At 40.3% G+C, this 19,228-nt stretch overlaps 1 protein-coding gene across 1 annotated transcript; it reads left to right on the top strand.

The window, feature by feature from the left end:
• The first annotated feature begins 12,745 nt into the window (after window positions 1-12,745).
• Window positions 12,746-18,178, top strand: LOC129728640 (uncharacterized). Its single transcript, XM_055687090.1, has one exon. It carries the CDS (start codon window positions 12,746-12,748, stop codon window positions 18,176-18,178), a length of 5,433 nt encoding a protein of 1,810 aa, XP_055543065.1.
• The last annotated feature ends 1,050 nt before the right edge of the window (window positions 18,179-19,228 follow it).

The following is a 19,228-nucleotide window of genomic DNA, read 5'->3' as shown; positions in this document are numbered from 1 at the left end:
CTACTATAATAACACCATTCATTCAAGTACAGGTTAGAAGCCGAAAGAAGTATTCTTTGGACTCAAGGATGATGACGAGCGACCGCTGGATTCCGCCCGAATCATGGAAATTAGCAAGAAAATCTATGATGAAGCTGCTTTGGCGCTACAAAAGAAGCAGTCGAGAGACCTCCACTTCCACAAGGGAAGAGAACCGGAACCAGACCTAGAACCAGGCGAAACCGTTCTCGTTGCTAGACAAGGAATCAATGGCAAAACAAACGCGAAATTCAAGCCATACAAGGTTGTTCTTAACCACAGAAAGACCTTCCAGGATCACACGGGAGGGAAGATCCACAAGTCAAAAATCAGATGAAAACACATAAATAAAATTTTTCTCAACATTCATAACAATATTTTCTTTATCATTCTAGATGTTCAACATTATCATACTACTCATTGGCTTCACAAGGTTCATCCAGGCTGAAGTGACTCTGACCGATCTGACAAGACACCCAGGACTGGTAGCCTTCCAGGAACGTGAGGCAAAAATAATTCAAAGACACCACCTACACTTACATATCGTCGAACTAAAGACATTTCAAAGTTGTATAACAAATTTAGAATACACTTTGAAATCTTTGCAAATAGCGACAAAGCTGGAGAATTCCAAGAAATCCTACAAATAAGAATGAACGGATTATTGGAATCCTTTAGTAAATTACAGGCGATAAGACGATATCGACGAGGACTTTTCAACCCACTAGGTACCTTCATCAAATCTTTCTCAGGAAACATGGACAACAACGATCTAGAAGACATTTTGACATTGAACGAACAAAGAACAAAAACAAATGAACTCGTACATAACAATGAAAGACAGATACGAATCAACATTGACTTCCAGACAAAAATCAATTCTATAGTAAATCACGTTAATTCACAACAGATATTAGTTATGAAGGAAATTTCTGCTCTTAAGAATCATCTCTCAAATGATAAAAACTTACTGTTCAGGCAATCATTTCACAAGTTACTGTTCAACATAGATGTGCTAGAAAGGCAAACTAGAGATATATTTGAAAATGTCAAAATTCGGAATACTACCCAAGGCCATGCTTTCACAGAATGAAACCTTTTACATTTTGAAACTATTAGAAGAGCAAGAAATCAAAATAACCAATTTTGACCAAATCTACGAATATTTAGAGGTTCACACATTACACAACGAAACACATATAATTTTCGCGATTCAAATCCCACAATTTCTTAGAGGAAATTTTCTGAACGTATTATTCGAAAACATTCCAAAAAGCAACAAGATAATTGTAACCAATTTCAAAACAGCTTTACTTGGAAAAAATGTAACTTTTGCTTCAGAATCAGGCTGTCAGATAGTAGAACAGTATAGGATGTCTAGGGAAAGGGACCTCATCGACATCAGCAACGACCCATGCATCTCGAATGCACTACAAGGCACCAAAGCAACCTGCGACTACAAAAAGCTAAGGAACAGAACGGAGATTAAGCAGATTGACGGTTATACGGTAATCATCAAAAACATAATCGATCCGATCACCATAAGCTCTGAAGAATGTGGCTTGACCAAAAGACAGATAACCGGAACAATAATGGCTACTTTCAAAAAATGTTTACTGATCATCAATGGCACACAATATAAAGACGAAACCACCGTGAGCCAACACGAATTGACGCTCATTCCTATGTTTGGAATAAATATCCAAGAAAGGAAATCTACCCCAGAGTTCGATTTAGAACAACTTACTACAATGCACATTACAAACCGCCAACATGTACACCAACTAGAAATACACCAAGCAACATTCCAAAAACTATCCGTCGGTAGTCTAATCCTAGTATTAGCATTACTTGTCATTCTAGCCATGCGCCTTTGGAAGCTATCCAACCATGGACCAAACAAACCATGTCCTTCCACAGTTTCCACGATTCAAATCGGAACATCATCTAATCAAGATTCGGGACGAATCTTTTCGTAGGATGGAGTACTTAACGACAGAATCGTTCCAACACCAAAAACCAGGCCACCCACGAGGCGCAGCGTCATCGGAATCGATGCTATTTCCAAACCGAGCAACGTGTTTGACTTCCGTTCTGCGAACGTAAGCAATACCACGCAACCAACGTTACCTGCGACGACACCGAGAACGACGACCAATTTCAAGGATGCGACATTAGCAGTTTTAGACAGCATAGGGCCAGTGCAGTGATGCCACATATGCAGATTTATCTGTATTTATACCGATTATTTACGTATTTTTCATACAGATAGCTGCATATACAGATTACAGATTTTCTGGAAATAATACAGATTTTTTTGGTTTTTATTAGGTCGTCTATAAAACTTTTTGATACTGTTGAAAAACAATTTTAAGCATAAATGCTGAGGAGGTTTAATATATTTGTTTGTTACGTGTACCCGTGTGTATCAATGACTCGCCGGAATTATGTTAAACAAGTTATTTCGCGTTTTTTTTTAAGAAGGATATGTTCAGTACATATGCAGATTCTCATACAGATAATTAAAATTTTACCAAAATGGCAAGATTTTCTTAGTCTCAAAATGCAGATGAAAATGAGGCATCACTGGACCAGTGAGGAATATTCGATAATAAATCAGTTCAGTTTTAGCAGTTAAAGAGTGCTTTAGTTTTCAAAAACCCGTCCGAATTTAATGTTAAGTTGAGTGGCACAGTTGGTAGGGTCCGCGAGTGTTAGCGGAAAATTATTGTGACGACTATAGATTTCTCGGACAAAGAAAACCATTGCGATTAAGTGTAGATTTCTCGAGCATCGAAAATCATTGTAGTACAGTGCAGATTTCTCGCGATCATTCGTGTACGCCGCGCATCTTAATAGATCTCATCCGAGAAACCGCCCACGAAGTGATATCGTAGATTCGAGGTGAGTCTATTTAATCTTAAGATTGTAACCAACTGAGTGAAAAAGTGTTAATTATAATCAAGAAATCTTAAAAAGTGCTACAATAATAATATTTAAAGTGCAATCGTAATCGAATCAGAATTAATCATTGAAGCGTAACGTATTGTAGTGTAATTTTATCGAATCAAATCAATCAATCGTGGATAGTTTTTCGATACTGAATATTTAAGAATGTAATTAAAAACGTAGAGCCATGGTATTTCAATACCCACATCGGTGATTTCCTGTGATTTCCAACAAAAGTAGATTTTATGAGTAGAAGCGATAGATTTAACAAGAATAGAGACATGGCTCACGTACAAATAGAACAGTTGCAACTAGAGATCACCGCTCTAACAAAAAGATTGAACGCGAGAGAGAGCCAGCTAGCTCAACTGGGCCATCAGGGGCAAATACAAGCTACGCAGATGCAAACCCAGTTACAAGAGGTGCTTCAAAAACTAGAAAATAGGGAGCAAGAAATTGCAACAAAATTTAGCCGAAATTCCCGACGAACAAATCCCCATGCCTACGGACGATCTCGCGCGCGGTAGAGTGCCCGACATTGTGAAAGGTCTTCCCCAATATTCTGGAAGTCCATTTCAACTTAGTACCTGGACTCAGTCCGTTGAAAGAATTTTACATCATTTCAAATCTCTTGAGAAAACAGATATTTATCAATTGTGGTTGCAAGAGATTCGCAACAAAATCGTTGGCGAGGCTGGTGACATGCTAGCCTCGAACGGAATTCCTTTAGACTGGTCAGCGATAAAAGCTCAATTAGTTTTATTATGCGGTGACAAACGGGAGTTATCCACTTTAATGCAAAAATTATTTTCCTTGCGTCAAGATAGACAATCTGTAAACGAATTCTATTCCAGTATCTCTTGTGGCCTGGTCTTTGACTGCCTATAGCTTCAAAGTTTGTGTTTTGTCAGTATGTCTTTTAAAGATTACCTGGAAGTTAACTTACATCAGTCTTTCTCAAGACTACCTATTTCTTTCTTTCTCAATACTTGCAATTTGATATTATTCTTGAACTTTTTTCGTATCACCTGAAATGGCAGGACGAAAAAAGAAACCACGCATCGCTACGGGGAGGAAAAGAGAGGCATCTCTTTCTGAAACTAGCTTATGCAGTGAAAATTTATATGATATTCTGCCTGAGCAAGAAGCCGGCGAAATTGGAATGTTCGAAAGTAAAACTATTCAAAGTGAAATTTCTGTAAAAAAGGAGAAAGTTACACCTATTGTGGTAACTATTGCTTCTGAATTTAATATTTTTAAAAGAGAACTTTCTACGTTTCTCTCCGACGTCAAAGTTACATATCAAATTGGCCGAAGAGGCGAATGCCGTTTACTGGCCCAAACATTGAAAGATTGGAATCGTCTTATTCAGTATTTAACTGAAAAGATGTGTAAATTTTTTACATATGATACGAAGAGCGCCAAGCCGTTCAAGGTCGTATTGCAAGGTCTCACCAACGATCAAACCGTTGATGAGATCAAAATTACTTTGACAGAATTACTTGGTATAGCCCCTACACAAGTAATTCTGATGAAACAAAAATCACGAGGCGAAAACAGTCAGCGAACTGGAATTATTTAATTCATTTTAACCGCAGTGAGGTTAATAACTTAAATTTTTTTGAAAAAGCACATGCTTTATATAACGTGCGTGTAAAATGGGAATTATATCGAAAGTTTGGCGGAGGTGAAAAGCATATCACCCAATGCCGTGTTTGCCAACGTTATGGTCATGGTTCAAAGTTTTGTAACATGGAGCAAAAATGCCTCATTTATGGAGACTTTTCTCACAAAAATGACACATGCCCTGTGAAAGAGAGTAAAAGAGAGTAAAGCCATGGTTCAAAGTTTTGTAACATGGAGCAAAAATGCCTCATTTATGGAGACTCTTCTCACAAAAAGGACACATGCCCTGTGAAAGAGAGTAAAAATTTTCGCTGTGCGAATTGTAACGGCAACCATATGTTAACCATATGTTAAATTGGAATGCTCGCTCATTGAAGGCCAATGAGAATGAGCTTTTTAATTTTTTAACAGTAAATAATGTGCATATTGCAATTATTACTGAAACATTTTTGAAACCTAACATAAAATTAAAATATGATCCAAATTACGTGGTTCATAGGTATGATAGGATTCAGGGTTCCGGCGGTGGAGTTGCAATTGTTATTCATCGCCGAATTAAACATCGTGCTCTTCCCCATCTTGAGACGAAAGTTATTGAAACTTTGGGAATTGAAGTTCAAACTGAACTTGGGATTTTATTTATTGCCGCAGCATATTTACCATTTCAATGCACACGCGAGCACAAAAATTATTTTAAAGGTGATTTACAAAAACTCACCAGAAATCGTTCGAAATTTTTTATAATCGGCGATTTTAACGCTAAACATCGTTCATGGAATAATTCTCAAAGTAATTCCAATGGCAAAAATTTATATGTCGAATTTTTATCAATGCCCAGCCCGTTTAGCAATTGTTAAGGCAAGGCAAGGTAAACAAAATTCAAAACAAACTTCAAAACAAAATTCTCCAAGCGTACCAGTGACGCATAGTTTACCTACTCCTTTGCATACCCGTTTAACTTATGCACAGGTTACAGGTAGTTCGAACATTATACCGCCTAGTGTTGGTAGTTCGAAAATGACCGTTATGGGTAAGCAAAACCAGCTAGAAAATAATTGTACACCTATTACTCCAGATAATATTGCTGCCGAAAATATTTTTTCTAATGTCAACTGCCTGGGGCCTATTACGGCAGGTAAACTTTCTTTTTTGCAACAGGCAATGTTCGATCTTATGAACGCCATGTTGCAGGCAAAATCAATGTTTGAAGCCATTTAAATAGGCACAAATTTCATTATTAAAATTGTTTCTAATTTAAAATTTAGCAATGATTTTAAATAAAACAATTAAAATATTAAATTGGAATGCTCGCTCATTGAAGGCCAATGAGAATGAGCTTTTTAATTTTTTAACAGTAAATAATGTGCATATTGCAATTATTACTGAAACATTTTTGAAACCTAACATAAAATTAAAATATGATCCAAATTACGTGGTTCATAGGTATGATAGGATTCAGGGTTCCGGCGGTGGAGTTGCAATTGTTATTCATCGCCGAATTAAACATCGTGCTCTTCCCCATCTTGAGACGAAAGTTATTGAAACTTTGGGAATTGAAGTTCAAACTGAACTTGGGATTTTATTTATTGCCGCAGCATATTTACCATTTCAATGCACACGCGAGCACAAAAATTATTTTAAAGGTGATTTACAAAAACTCACCAGAAATCGTTCGAAATTTTTTATAATCGGCGATTTTAACGCTAAACATCGTTCATGGAATAATTCTCAAAGTAATTCCAATGGCAAAAATTTATTCAATGATTGTTCTTCAGGATACTATTCTATTTTGGCTCCGAATAGTCCTACATGCTTTTCTTCTGTAAGAAACCCTTCAACAATTGATTTGGTGCTTACAGATCAAAGTCATGTATGTAGTGATTTGATCACACATGCTGACTTTGATTCTGACCATCTTCCAATAACTTTTTCTTTATCACATGAATCAGTTTTAAACCCTATGAGCTCTGTTTTTAATTATAACAAGGCTAATTGGGAAAGATACAAAACTCATATTGAGAGTAATTTCAATAATGAGCTTGATTTGCAAAACGAAGTGAATATTGATTCCGCTTTGGAAGCATTATTATGTGCAATTGTTGATGCCAGGAATTATTCTGTTCCAAAGGCTCAAATGAAATTTGATTCACCAATAATTGACGAAAATCTTCAACTTCTAATTCGTTTGAAAAATGTCCGCAGACGTCAATATCAACGTTCTCGTGACCCTGTTTTTAAAACTATTTATAAAGATTTACAGAAAGAGATTAAACATAGATTTACTCTTCTGAGAAATCAAAATTTTGAGACTAAAGTTGAAAAATTGAAACCATATTCAAAACCTTTTTGGAAGCTGTCGAAGATTCTTAAGAAACCTTCAAAGCCTATTCCAGTTTTAAAAGATGGTGAACGTTTTCTTGTATCCAATGAACAAAAGGCTCAAAGACTTGCATTCAACCCTGAGCGAATTCTATCGATGCGTTCAGTCGAAACACGAAGAGTTGTCAGTTAAAGAACTGTTAAGATTAAGTCTTGCCTACTATAATAACACCATTCATTCAAGTACAGGTTAGAAGCCGAAAGAAGTATTCTTTGGACTCAAGGATGATGACGAGCGACCGCTGGATTCCGCCCGAATCATGGAAATTAGCAAGAAAATCTATGATGAAGCTGCTTTGGCGCTACAAAAGAAGCAGTCGAGAGACCTCCACTTCCACAAGGGAAGAGAACCGGAACCAGACCTAGAACCAGGCGAAACCGTTCTCGTTGCTAGACAAGGAATCAATGGCAAAACAAACGCGAAATTCAAGCCATACAAGGTTGTTCTTAACCACAGAAAGACCTTCCAGGATCACACGGGAGGGAAGATCCACAAGTCAAAAATCAGATGAAAACACATAAATAAAATTTTTCTCAACATTCATAACAATATTTTCTTTATCATTCTAGATGTTCAACATTATCATACTACTCATTGGCTTCACAAGGTTCATCCAGGCTGAAGTGACTCTGACCGATCTGACAAGACACCCAGGACTGGTAGCCTTCCAGGAACGTGAGGCAAAAATAATTCAAAGACACCACCTACACTTACATATCGTCGAACTAAAGACATTTCAAAGTTGTATAACAAATTTAGAATACACTTTGAAATCTTTGCAAATAGCGACAAAGCTGGAGAATTCCAAGAAATCCTACAAATAAGAATGAACGGATTATTGGAATCCTTTAGTAAATTACAGGCGATAAGACGATATCGACGAGGACTTTTCAACCCACTAGGTACCTTCATCAAATCTTTCTCAGGAAACATGGACAACAACGATCTAGAAGACATTTTGACATTGAACGAACAAAGAACAAAAACAAATGAACTCGTACATAACAATGAAAGACAGATACGAATCAACATTGACTTCCAGACAAAAATCAATTCTATAGTAAATCACGTTAATTCACAACAGATATTAGTTATGAAGGAAGTTTCTGCTCTTAAGAATCATCTCTCAAATGATAAAAACTTACTGTTCAGGCAATCATTTCACAAGTTACTGTTCAACATAGATGTGCTAGAAAGGCAAACTAGAGATATATTTGAAAATGTCAAAATTCGGAATACTACCCAAGGCCATGTTTTCACAGAATGAAACCTTTTACATTTTGAAACTATTAGAAGAGCAAGAAATCAAAATAACCAATTTTGACCAAATCTACGAATATTTAGAGGTTCACACATTACACAACGAAACACATATAATTTTCGCGATTCAAATCCCACAATTTCTTAGAGGAAATTTTCTGAACGTATTATTCGAAAACATTCCAAAAAGCAACAAGATAATTGTAACCAATTTCAAAACAGCTTTACTTGGAAAAAATGTAACTTTTGCTTCAGAATCAGGCTGTCAGATAGTAGAACAGTATAGGATGTCTAGGGAAAGGGACCTCATCGACATCAGCAACGACCCATGCATCTCGAATGCACTACAAGGCACCAAAGCAACCTGCGACTACAAAAAGCTAAGGAACAGAACGGAGATTAAGCAGATTGACGGTTATACGGTAATCATCAAAAACATAATCGATCCGATCACCATAAGCTCTGAAGAATGTGGCTTGACCAAAAGACAGATAACCGGAACAATAATGGCTACTTTCAAAAAATGTTTACTGATCATCAATGGCACACAATATAAAGACGAAACCACCGTGAGCCAACACGAATTGACGCTCATTCCTATGTTTGGAATAAATATCCAAGAAAGGAAATCTACCCCAGAGTTCGATTTAGAACAACTTACTACAATGCACATTACAAACCGCCAACATGTACACCAACTAGAAATACACCAAGCAACATTCCAAAAACTATCCGTCGGTAGTCTAATCCTAGTATTAGCATTACTTGTCATTCTAGCCATGCGCCTTTGGAAGCTATCCAACCATGGACCAAACAAACCATGTCCTTCCACAGTTTCCACGATTCAAATCGGAACATCATCTAATCAAGATTCGGGACGAATCTTTTCGTAGGATGGAGTACTTAACGACAGAATCGTTCCAACACCAAAAACCAGGCCACCCACGAGGCGCAGCGTTATCGGAATCGATGCTATTTCCAAACCGAGCAACGTGTTTGACTTCCGTTCTGCGAACGTAAGCAATACCACGCAACCAACGTTACCTGCGACGACACCGAGAACGACGACCAATTTCAAGGATGCGACATTAGCAGTTTTAGACAGCATAGGGCCAGTGCAGTGATGCCACATATGCAGATTTATCTGTATTTATACCGATTATTTACGTATTTTTCATACAGATAGCTGCATATACAGATTACAGATTTTCTGGAAATAATACAGATTTTTTTGGTTTTTATTAGGTCGTCTATAAAACTTTTTGATACTGTTGAAAAACAATTTTAAGCATAAATGCTGAGGAGGTTTAATATATTTGTTTGTTACGTGTAACCGTGTATATGAATGACTCGCCGGAATTATGTTAAACAAGTTATTTCGCGTTTTTTTTTAAGAAGGATATGTTCAGTACATATGCAGATTCTAATACAGATAATTGAAATTTTACCAAAATGGCAAGATTTTCTTAGTCTCAAAATGCAGATGAAAATGTGGCATCACTGGCCCAGTGAGCAACAGGAATATTCGATAATAAATCAGTTCAGTTTTAGCAGTTAAAGAGTGCTTTAGTTTTTAAAACCCCGTCCGAATTTAATGTTCAGTTGAGTGGCGCAGTTGGTAGGATGCGCTATGTGTCCGCGAGTGTTAGCGGAAAATTATTGTGACGACTATAGATTTCTCGAACAAAGAAAACCATTGCGATTAAGTGTAGATTTCTCGAGCATCGAAAATCATTGTAGTACAGTGCAGATTTCTCGCGATCATTCGGGTACGCCGCGCATCTTAATAGATCTCATCCGGGAAACCGTCCACGAAGGGATATCGTAGATTCGAAGTGAGTCTATTTAATCTTAAGATTGTAACCAACTAAGTGAAAAAGTGTTAATTATAATCAAGGAATATTAAAAAGTGCTACAATAATAATATTTAAAGTGCAATCGTAATCGAATCAGAATTAATCATTGAAGCGTAACGTATTGTAGTGTAATTTTATCGAATCAAATCAATCAATCGTGGATAGTTTTTCGATACTGAATATTTAAAAACGTAATTAAAAATGTAGAGCCATGGTATTTCAATACCCACATCGGTGATTTCCTGTGATTTCCAACAAAAGTAGATTTTATGAGTAGAAGCGATAGATTTAACAAGAATAGAGACATGGCTCACGTACAAATAGAACAGTTGCAACTAGAGATCACCGCTCTAACAGAAAGATTGAACGCGAGAGAGAGCCAGCTAGCTCAACTGGGCCAACAGGGGCAAATACAAGCTACGCAGATGCAAACCAAGAGGTGCTTCAAAAACTAGAAGATAGGGAGCAAGAAATTGCTCAGTTGCAACAAAATTTAGCCGAAATTCCCGACGAACAAATCCCCATGCATACGGACGATCGCGCGCGGCAGAGTGCCCGACATTGTGAAAGGTCTTCCCCAATATTCTGGAAGTCCATTTCAACTTAGTACCTGGACTCAGTCCGTTGAAAGAATTTTACATCATTTCAAATCTCTTGAGAAAACAGATATTTATCAATTGTGGTTGCAAGAGATTCGCAACAAAATCGTTGGCGAAGCTGGTGATATGCTGGCCTCGAACGGAATTCCTTTAGACTGGTCAGCGATAAAAGCTCAATTAGTTTTATTATACGGTGACAAACGGGAGTTATCCACGTTACTGCAAAAATTATTTTCCTTGCGTCAAGATAGACAATCTGTAAACGAATTCTATTCCAGTATCTCAGTGCGTCTTGAGCTGCCCGACAGATCAGACGTATTTTCGGTTGCTTGTGGACTGGTCTTTGACTGCCTATAGCTTCAAAGTTTGTGTTTTGTCAGTGTGTCTTTTGAAGATTACCTGGAAGTTAACTCACTTAACTTATACGTTAACTTATCAGTCTTTCTCAAGACTACCTATTTCTTTCTTTCTCAATACTTGCAATTTGATATTATTCTTGAACTTTTTTCGTATCACCTGAAATGGCAGGACGAAAAAAGAAACCACGCATCGCTACGGGGAGGAAAAGAGAGGCATCTCTTTCTGAAACTAGCTTATGCAGTGAAAATTTATATGATATTCTGCCTGAGCAAGAAGCCGGCGAAATTGGAATGTTCGAAAGTAAAACTATTCAAAGTGAAATTTCTGTAAAAAAGGAGAAAGTTCCACCTATTGTGGTAACTATTGCTTCTGAATTTAATATTTTTAAAAGAGAACTTTCTACGTTTCTCTCCGACGTAGTTACTTATCAAATTGGCCGAAGAGGCGAATGCCGTTCACTGGCCCAAACATTGAAAGATTGGAATCGTCTTATTCAGTATTTAACTGAAAAGATGTGTAAATTTTTTACATATGATACGAAGAGCGTCAAGCCGTTCAAGGTCGTATTGAAAGGTCTCACCAACGATCAAACCTTTGATGAGATCAAAATTACTTTGACAGAATTACTTGGTATAGCCCCTACCCAAGTAATTCTGATGAAACAAAAATCACGAGGCGAAAACAGTCAGCGAACTGGAATTTCCCTTGTAAATTATTTAATTCATTTTAACCGCAGTGAGGTTAATAACTTAATTTTTTTTGAAAAAGCACATGCTTTATATAACGTGCGTGTAAAATGGGTGTTTATAATTATGTAGTTTTTTGTCCAGCAGACCCACTCTGTAATTGACGTTAGCTTCATCGATCAAGAGAGTGTCTAATCTTATTCTTAATACACTAATATCAGAGCACTATCAGTGATAGCAGAGTAGATCAATTCTCTCGATAACAGATTACCTATAAATACGCATGAATCTGGGACTCTGTCTCTTCTTGCTTGTTCAGCACCAATAAATGGTTCATGGCGATCGCGACGTTCATTCGTTAGTACATTTAGTGTTTCAATAAATTCAGTTAAGTTGGAAAATTGTGTTTCATAAAACTAAGACTTTTTCTTGCTAAAAGAATTGTGACCAGTGACTTTTATCGAAGAAGAACGAACATTTAATGGTCCTTCGAGCCGGATTGCCCCGGTGGACATACAATCTCTAGTGAAGTGATTTGTTCATGTGGCGTGAATCCGCCATTGCGTTAGTTTCGTCGGGGAATCTATTCATCCGTTCCAACGTGGTTGGTTGCAGCGCAGCGATTTGATAGAGGAATGTCTGGAATTTCAAGGAACATTTGTCATCGTCTGCACGTGTGCCTACATTGAAAGGAACAGATAAGTAAACGTAGCAAACTGAATGCATGATCAGTGATCCTTCATTGCGAATTGGCAATTATGCATGTGGCCAAGAGTCGAAACAATAAAATCAAGCAATTTATTCAATAGTTTAATATTAAACTGGAAAGAAAGGGTTTTGTCCACTGAGTTGAGGTTGTGGTTTGTTGGCAATATATTACGTTAAATTTCTACTACAAATTGCCTGTCTGTAGGTCGGTGGGTTCTGTCATTTCTTTCGGTTTCGTAAAAGTATTCGGTCGGTCAAGCTGTGGGACAGTGAAACTAGCATAGTGAGAGTAAAAGGTGCAATATGTCTAATAGCGAGCTGCGCAAATTAACACGGCAGGAGCGACAACTGCACAATGTAATGGACACCATGAAGGAATTCGTTCAAAATTACAGAGAAGAGCGAGACAAGAGTTCTTTACAGATTCGTTTAAAAAAGTTAGATGAGGTTTATGATCTGTACTGTGAAATTCGGACGCGAATAGAGCTGCTTCTAGAAGATACCGATGCTGGAGAGGAGTTCGTAGATCCCGATGAGTCGGAAGAGGCACATCTCAGCAGAATGGCGGTGAATAAAGAAACACGGGAGCGGGAAAATCGAATGCACCTGAAAAACTTCGTGAGTGAATATTTCTTGTTGAAACAGTCGTTGGCAGATCTTATTTCACGAAACGCAGTGAATTCCGCCAACATTGTTCCCACCCCGAACGTGAATCAGCATCACCTCCCTGCTTCAATGATGCGCGTTAAACTTCCAGAGCTAAAACTACCAACGTTTAGTGGAAACTTGCGCGATTGGATGACGTTCAGAGATACATTCAAGAACCTGATAGCAGACAATGCGCAACTTTCCGATGTGGACAAATTTACCTATCTTCGCACGTCATTGTCCGGAGAAGCGCTACAAGAAATAGGATCGATCGAATTAACAGCGAACAACTATTCGATAGCCTGGAGAGCATTGGAATCGCGATACGAAAATAAGAAATTATTGGTCAAATCTCATCTCGACGCCCTGTTGGCGGTGGATCAAATGAAAAGGGAAAACTTTGAATCACTGAACCACGTCATTAGTGAATTCGACAAGCATCTGCAAATGCTGAGCAAACTAGGAGAGGACACTGTATCATGGAGCACGATTTTGGCTCACCTGCTGGCTAGCAAACTGGACAACACTACTCTGCGTTTGTGGGAAACTGAACATCGATCGCGTGACGTCCCAAGGTACACTGTCATGTTGGAATTCCTAAAAAACCATTGCATTGTATTACAATCGGTAGCACCAAGACAATTTCAATCAATTGAATCGCGAAAATTGCAGCGCGTTGGGAGCAGCTACACAGGTACACCAACAGCCTGTCCATTCTGTAGTGATGAGAGACATCAGGGATTTCAGTGCACGAAATTTAAGACAATGAAGGTAGTGGACAGAAGAAACGCAGTTAAAAATGCCCGGCTATGCTTCAACTGCTTATCACGAGGACACGTATCCAAGCTCTGCACTAGGAGTTCTTGCAAAATATGTAGACAGCGGCATCACACGATGCTGCATCAAGGTTCAGCTCAGATTGATAGTTATTCTCTAGTTCCACAGCCACCGCGACCGCAAACGAATCCGAAGAACCCACACACGACACAGACACAAACAACCTCACAAACACAAAAACAAACACGCAATCAAACTCCTCAGCAAGACACCCTGCAACGATCATCCAGTCCTGTTGCCACCTCAAGCATGCATGTACAAACGCCACTCGCCACAAACACAACCACAAGTCACAATGCTGCTCTAACTGTTAGTGAAATTAAAGCACCACGATCGATATTACTCGCAACGGCACTCATAATCATCGAAGATCACTTCGGAAACTCAACGTTCGCCAGAGCCTTGCTTGATAGCGGCTCTCAGCTCTGTTTTATCTCGGAGAACTTGTCTCAAAGGCTTAAGTTCAAACGATATCGTGAAAATCTCTCTATCAGTGGAATTGGGCAAGCAATCAAAAAATGCAAACAATCTGTTATCGCCCGAGTCCGCTCTCGAGTGTCCCACTTCGTTGAAGATGAAACGTTTTACGTGCTGCCACAAGTAACACAAACTCTACCCCTTGCTAGAATAAATCTCACCGGTATGGAATTGCCAAATGACATTAACCTCGCAGACCCAAAATTCTACGAGCCAGGCTCGATAGACATCATCATCGGAGCGGGATTATTTTACGACATACTGTCAGCAGACAAGATCAACCTTGGAAGTGATGGTCCATCTGTGCAAAATACTCTTTTTGGGTGGATAGTTTGTGGGAAAATTTCGGATGATTTCAGACACGCTCAACCTGTTACTGCTAATACGTGCAGCGAACGGTTAGATGAACTTGTAGGGAGGTTTTGGGAGCTTGAGACTTGTCGATCCAACAGTGTTCACTCGGTAGACGAATCAGCATGTGAAGCATGGTTTGATCGTACCACAGTCAGAGACTCCAACGGAAGATTCATTGTGACGTTGCCGAAAAGAGATTCACTCGTTTTTAAACTGGGCGATTCGAAACACACTGCGCTGAAACGTTTTCTTGCCTTAGAGAGACGACTGGCAGGCAACACTATAGTCAAAACTATGTATGAGCAGTTCATTGAAGAATATTTGCGATTGGGTCACATGAGAGAGGTGACGGATGACGATGAATCAACAGCCCCACAGTATTATATACCGCACCATTACGTGCTTCGGCCTAACAGTTCAACCACAAAACTGCGCGTGGTATTTGACGCATCATGCACCACCAGCAGTGGCATTTCTCTCAATGATTCTCTTTTGATCGGTCCAACGGTGCAAGATGATTTGCTTGCAATTGTTTTGCGATTTAGGCTACATAGGTATGCTGTTGTCGCCGACATCGAAAAAATGTACCGCATGGTACGAGTTCAGCCCGGCGATTGGCGGCTGCAACGAATATTTTGGCGAGCGAATCGGAATGAATTTATTCGCATTTTTGAACTTCAAACCGTCACTTACGGGACAGCGTCAGCACCGTATTTGGCGACGAAATGCTTGAAACGCCTAGCAGAACTCGACGGAAGCAAGTATCCAGCAGCAGCGAAGGTACTGGCGGAAGATTTTTATGTCGATGATATGATGTCCGGAACTGATAGCATCGACGAAGGTGTGCGGCTGTGCGCCAGTATGCAAGCACTATTGAACGGAGGTGGATTCACACTGCGTAAGTGGAGTTCTAATTGTCCTGCCATACTAGAACAGATACCAGACGGATTCAAAGATGATCGCACGTCATTTGAGTTGGATGAATCGAGTGCCACAATAAAAACACTAGGGCTCATCTGGGAGCCCCGTCTAGATTGCTTTAAATTCAGGATTCCTGAGTGGAATTCTTCCGAAATTTGTAAGCGTACTGTCGTGTCTGACCTGGCAAAGGTTTTCGATCCGCTTGGACTAGTTGGCCCGATTGTCATCACAGCAAAAATATTCGTCCAATCCCTCTGGAAGCAGAAGGTTTCGTGGGACGAAACACTTGCTCATGAGCTCAAAATGCAGTGGAACGAATTTCGGCACGGCTTGGAGAATCTAGTTAATTTGAAGGTACCGCGGTGGATTGCATTCAACAACGACTGTCGCACAGTTGAGCTACACGGGTTTTGCGATGCATCGACAGTGGCCTACGGGGCTTGCATTTACTTGCGATGCACACATCACGACGAAAGCGTTACATCGCACCTGATTGCCGCGAAATCTAGAGTCGCACCGCTTGAGGATATGAAAAAGCGAAAGAAAAAGCAATCTATTCCACGTTTAGAGCTGTCGTCTGCCTTACTACTGACACATTTGAGTGAGAAGGTGGTTAGCAGTTTGAAGATTTCGGCCCGTCAACATTATTGGACAGATTCAATGATAGTGCGATATTGGCTTGCATCGGTTCCATCGCGTTGGCAAGTGTTTGTGGCCAACCGAGTGTCCGAAATCCAGCACGCAACTAAAAATGGAAGGTGGAGTCATGTCCCAGGTACAGATAACCCAGCCGATGTTCTTTCGCGTGGCACTACAGCCGAACAACTGATACACGATAAGCTGTGGTGGGGCGGACCACAGTGGCTGCAAGGAGATGAAACTGCGTGGCCGCAGAGTGTGGCCATCTCTGAAGCAAACTTCGCAACTTCTCTACTAGAAGAACATTCTGCTGTTTGTACGGTAGTTCATGTATCTCCCCCAAATGAGATATTTGGTTTGAAATCGTCGTTAACAAGCTTGGTACGACTCGTGGCATGGTTTCTGAGATTCAAACACAACTGTTGCAAGAGCAATCGCGATAACCGATGGTCTGGACAGTTAACGTTCATCGAAAGAGAAACATCGCTTCTTCATCTCGTAAAATTGGCTCAGCACGAGCGTTTCGGACAAGAAATCAAGGATTTGCTACAAAAAACCGAAGTTAAACCGACATCCCGCATTAATTCACTCTGCCCAAAAATCCTGGATGGTATAGTTCGCGTCGGCGGCCGGCTTGCGAATGCGCAGATTTCAACCGGAAGACGACATCCGATAATTTTGGACAAAGATCACCCGCTAACTGAACTTATCGTATTGCACTACCATCATAAGCTGCTACACGCAGGGCAACAGCTGCTCATTGCCAGTGTTCGAGAGCGATTCTGGCCATTGAGCATCCGCAATCTCGCCCGCAAAATCATTCACCGTTGCGTCTTTTGCTTTCGAGTCAAACCAACTGTGCACGAGCAATTGATGGCTGATCTACCCTCAGAACGCGTGACACCTGCCCCACCGTTTTTACGTGTTGGTGTCGACTACTGCGGACCGTTCCAGACAAATTACGCAAATCGCAAGAAGGGTCCGCTAAAATGCTATGCTGCTATTTTTGTATGCCTCGTTACCAAAGCAGTTCACATCGAATTGGTTGCGGACTTGACGACATCCGCATTTATAGCTGCTTTTAAACGGTTTGTGGCGAGACGAGGTAAACCGTCGATCGTCATGTGCGATAACGGCAAGAACTTTGTAGGAGCTAAGCGTGAACTAGATGAACTGCGCAAGGTTTTTCTCACTCAGCGATCGCAAGAGCAAATTGTCTCAGAAGCAGCAGATGACGGTGTCGAGTTTAAGTTCATTCCACCTAGATCTCCTAATTTTGGCGGCTTGTGGGAGGCTGCCGTCAAGTCCATGAAGCAGCATCTCAAACGGACAATCGGCATGAAGGTTCTCACACCAGACGAGCTTCAAACGATACTTGTACAAATAGAGTCATGTCTAAATTCAAGACCTCTTACTCCTTTGAGTAATGACCCCGGAGACTTTGAAGTACTAACTCCAGGGCACTTTTTGGTTCAACGCCCACTCACCGCACTACCAGAGCCAGCACTCAACGAGGTTCCAGAGAATCGGCTTTCTCGATGGCAGTACGCACAAGATTTCCTGCAGCGGATTTGGGGGAAATGGTCAACGCAATACTTGTCCGACTTGCACAACAGGACGAAGTGGACGAGGCAACGTAACAACCTTTTCGTGGGGACAATGGTCTTGGTGAAGGAAGACAATCTTCCCCCGCTCAAATGGGCTCTCGGTCGAGTGACGCATGTCACTAAGGGAGCAGACGGCAACATCCGGGTGGTGATGGTGAAAACGAAGGACGGTAATTTCTCACGGGCAATAAGTAAAATCTGCATTTTGCCCATACGTGACAACGATCAACCACACACAGAAGGGAAGAACTAAGGCTTCCCCATCAAAGGCGTTTAAGCGCCTGCGGGAGCCACGGGGCTCCCGCGTTCCAGTTAAGTTTTTGTCTTTATTGAACTTGCAAAAAGTTTAAGGAATGTTTTGTCTCCCATAGCTGTCGTCGGTCGTCAAGGGTCGGTCGTTGACCACCCACAACATCTCTTCGTGATGCTCTAAAGTGGAAATTTGGTTCCAGTTTTATCTCACTCGCTCAACTCAGCAACTAATCTGCATGCAATATCGGGATCGGCTGGTGATGATGGCCACGTCACTTAGTCTGGTTTGGTTGCTTTTCTCAATTATCAGGACTGAGACCACTGGAGTCAATTTCAACACGCAAGACCATCGAAGACACCACTTTGTTACCACATCGTTTATCCGAAATTTTATCGTATCATCATCATTGGACTTCATTGGATGTCCAAGAATGCCGCGCAAGGCATTACAGTTCATCAACGTAAACGCATCTCAACAAATGCATCAACCAAGGAATACATCATCAGCGCTGGGCGCCCGCGGAGGCGCGCAAGCCTCCGCACCAGGGAAGTCTTTTCGAATTTGTTTTATGCTTGTAAAAAATCGCCTCTTATATGTTTCAGTATGCTCTACATTCGCGATGACCGGGGAGTGCACCCCAGGACGGTCACATCGCACGAATTCACCCAGGGAGACCGGTACAGGACCGGTGTGTTCAACGCAGAACGGAAAATCGCCAGCTAATTATACTACAAGGAGTAGTAGGAGCAGATATTTCGCATACACCCGCATCAATCCAGCAACAGCTGTATCGAAGACGCTTACCCCACTCACTCCCAACCAGAAAAAGGTTCATCTAGTACACATTATATACTACACGAAGAAACCAATTGTCAAAAGAAAATATATATGTAAGATAGTTATGTTTTCTGCGATAGCCATTAGATTAGTCAGTAGATTAGTTTAGAAATACCGCATATTTCTAAGGCGGCCGGTATGTTTATAATTATGTAGTTTTTTGTCCAGCAGACCCACTCTGTAATTGACGTTAGCTTCATCGGTCAAGAGAGT

The sequence above is a fragment of the Wyeomyia smithii genome, chromosome 3 (genome assembly GCF_029784165.1).
Source record: "Wyeomyia smithii strain HCP4-BCI-WySm-NY-G18 chromosome 3, ASM2978416v1, whole genome shotgun sequence".
NCBI classification, from domain to species: Eukaryota; Metazoa; Arthropoda; class Insecta; order Diptera; family Culicidae; genus Wyeomyia; species Wyeomyia smithii.
Note: the sequence above shows the minus strand (reverse complement) of the source record. Positions and strands in the feature narration are given on the sequence as shown.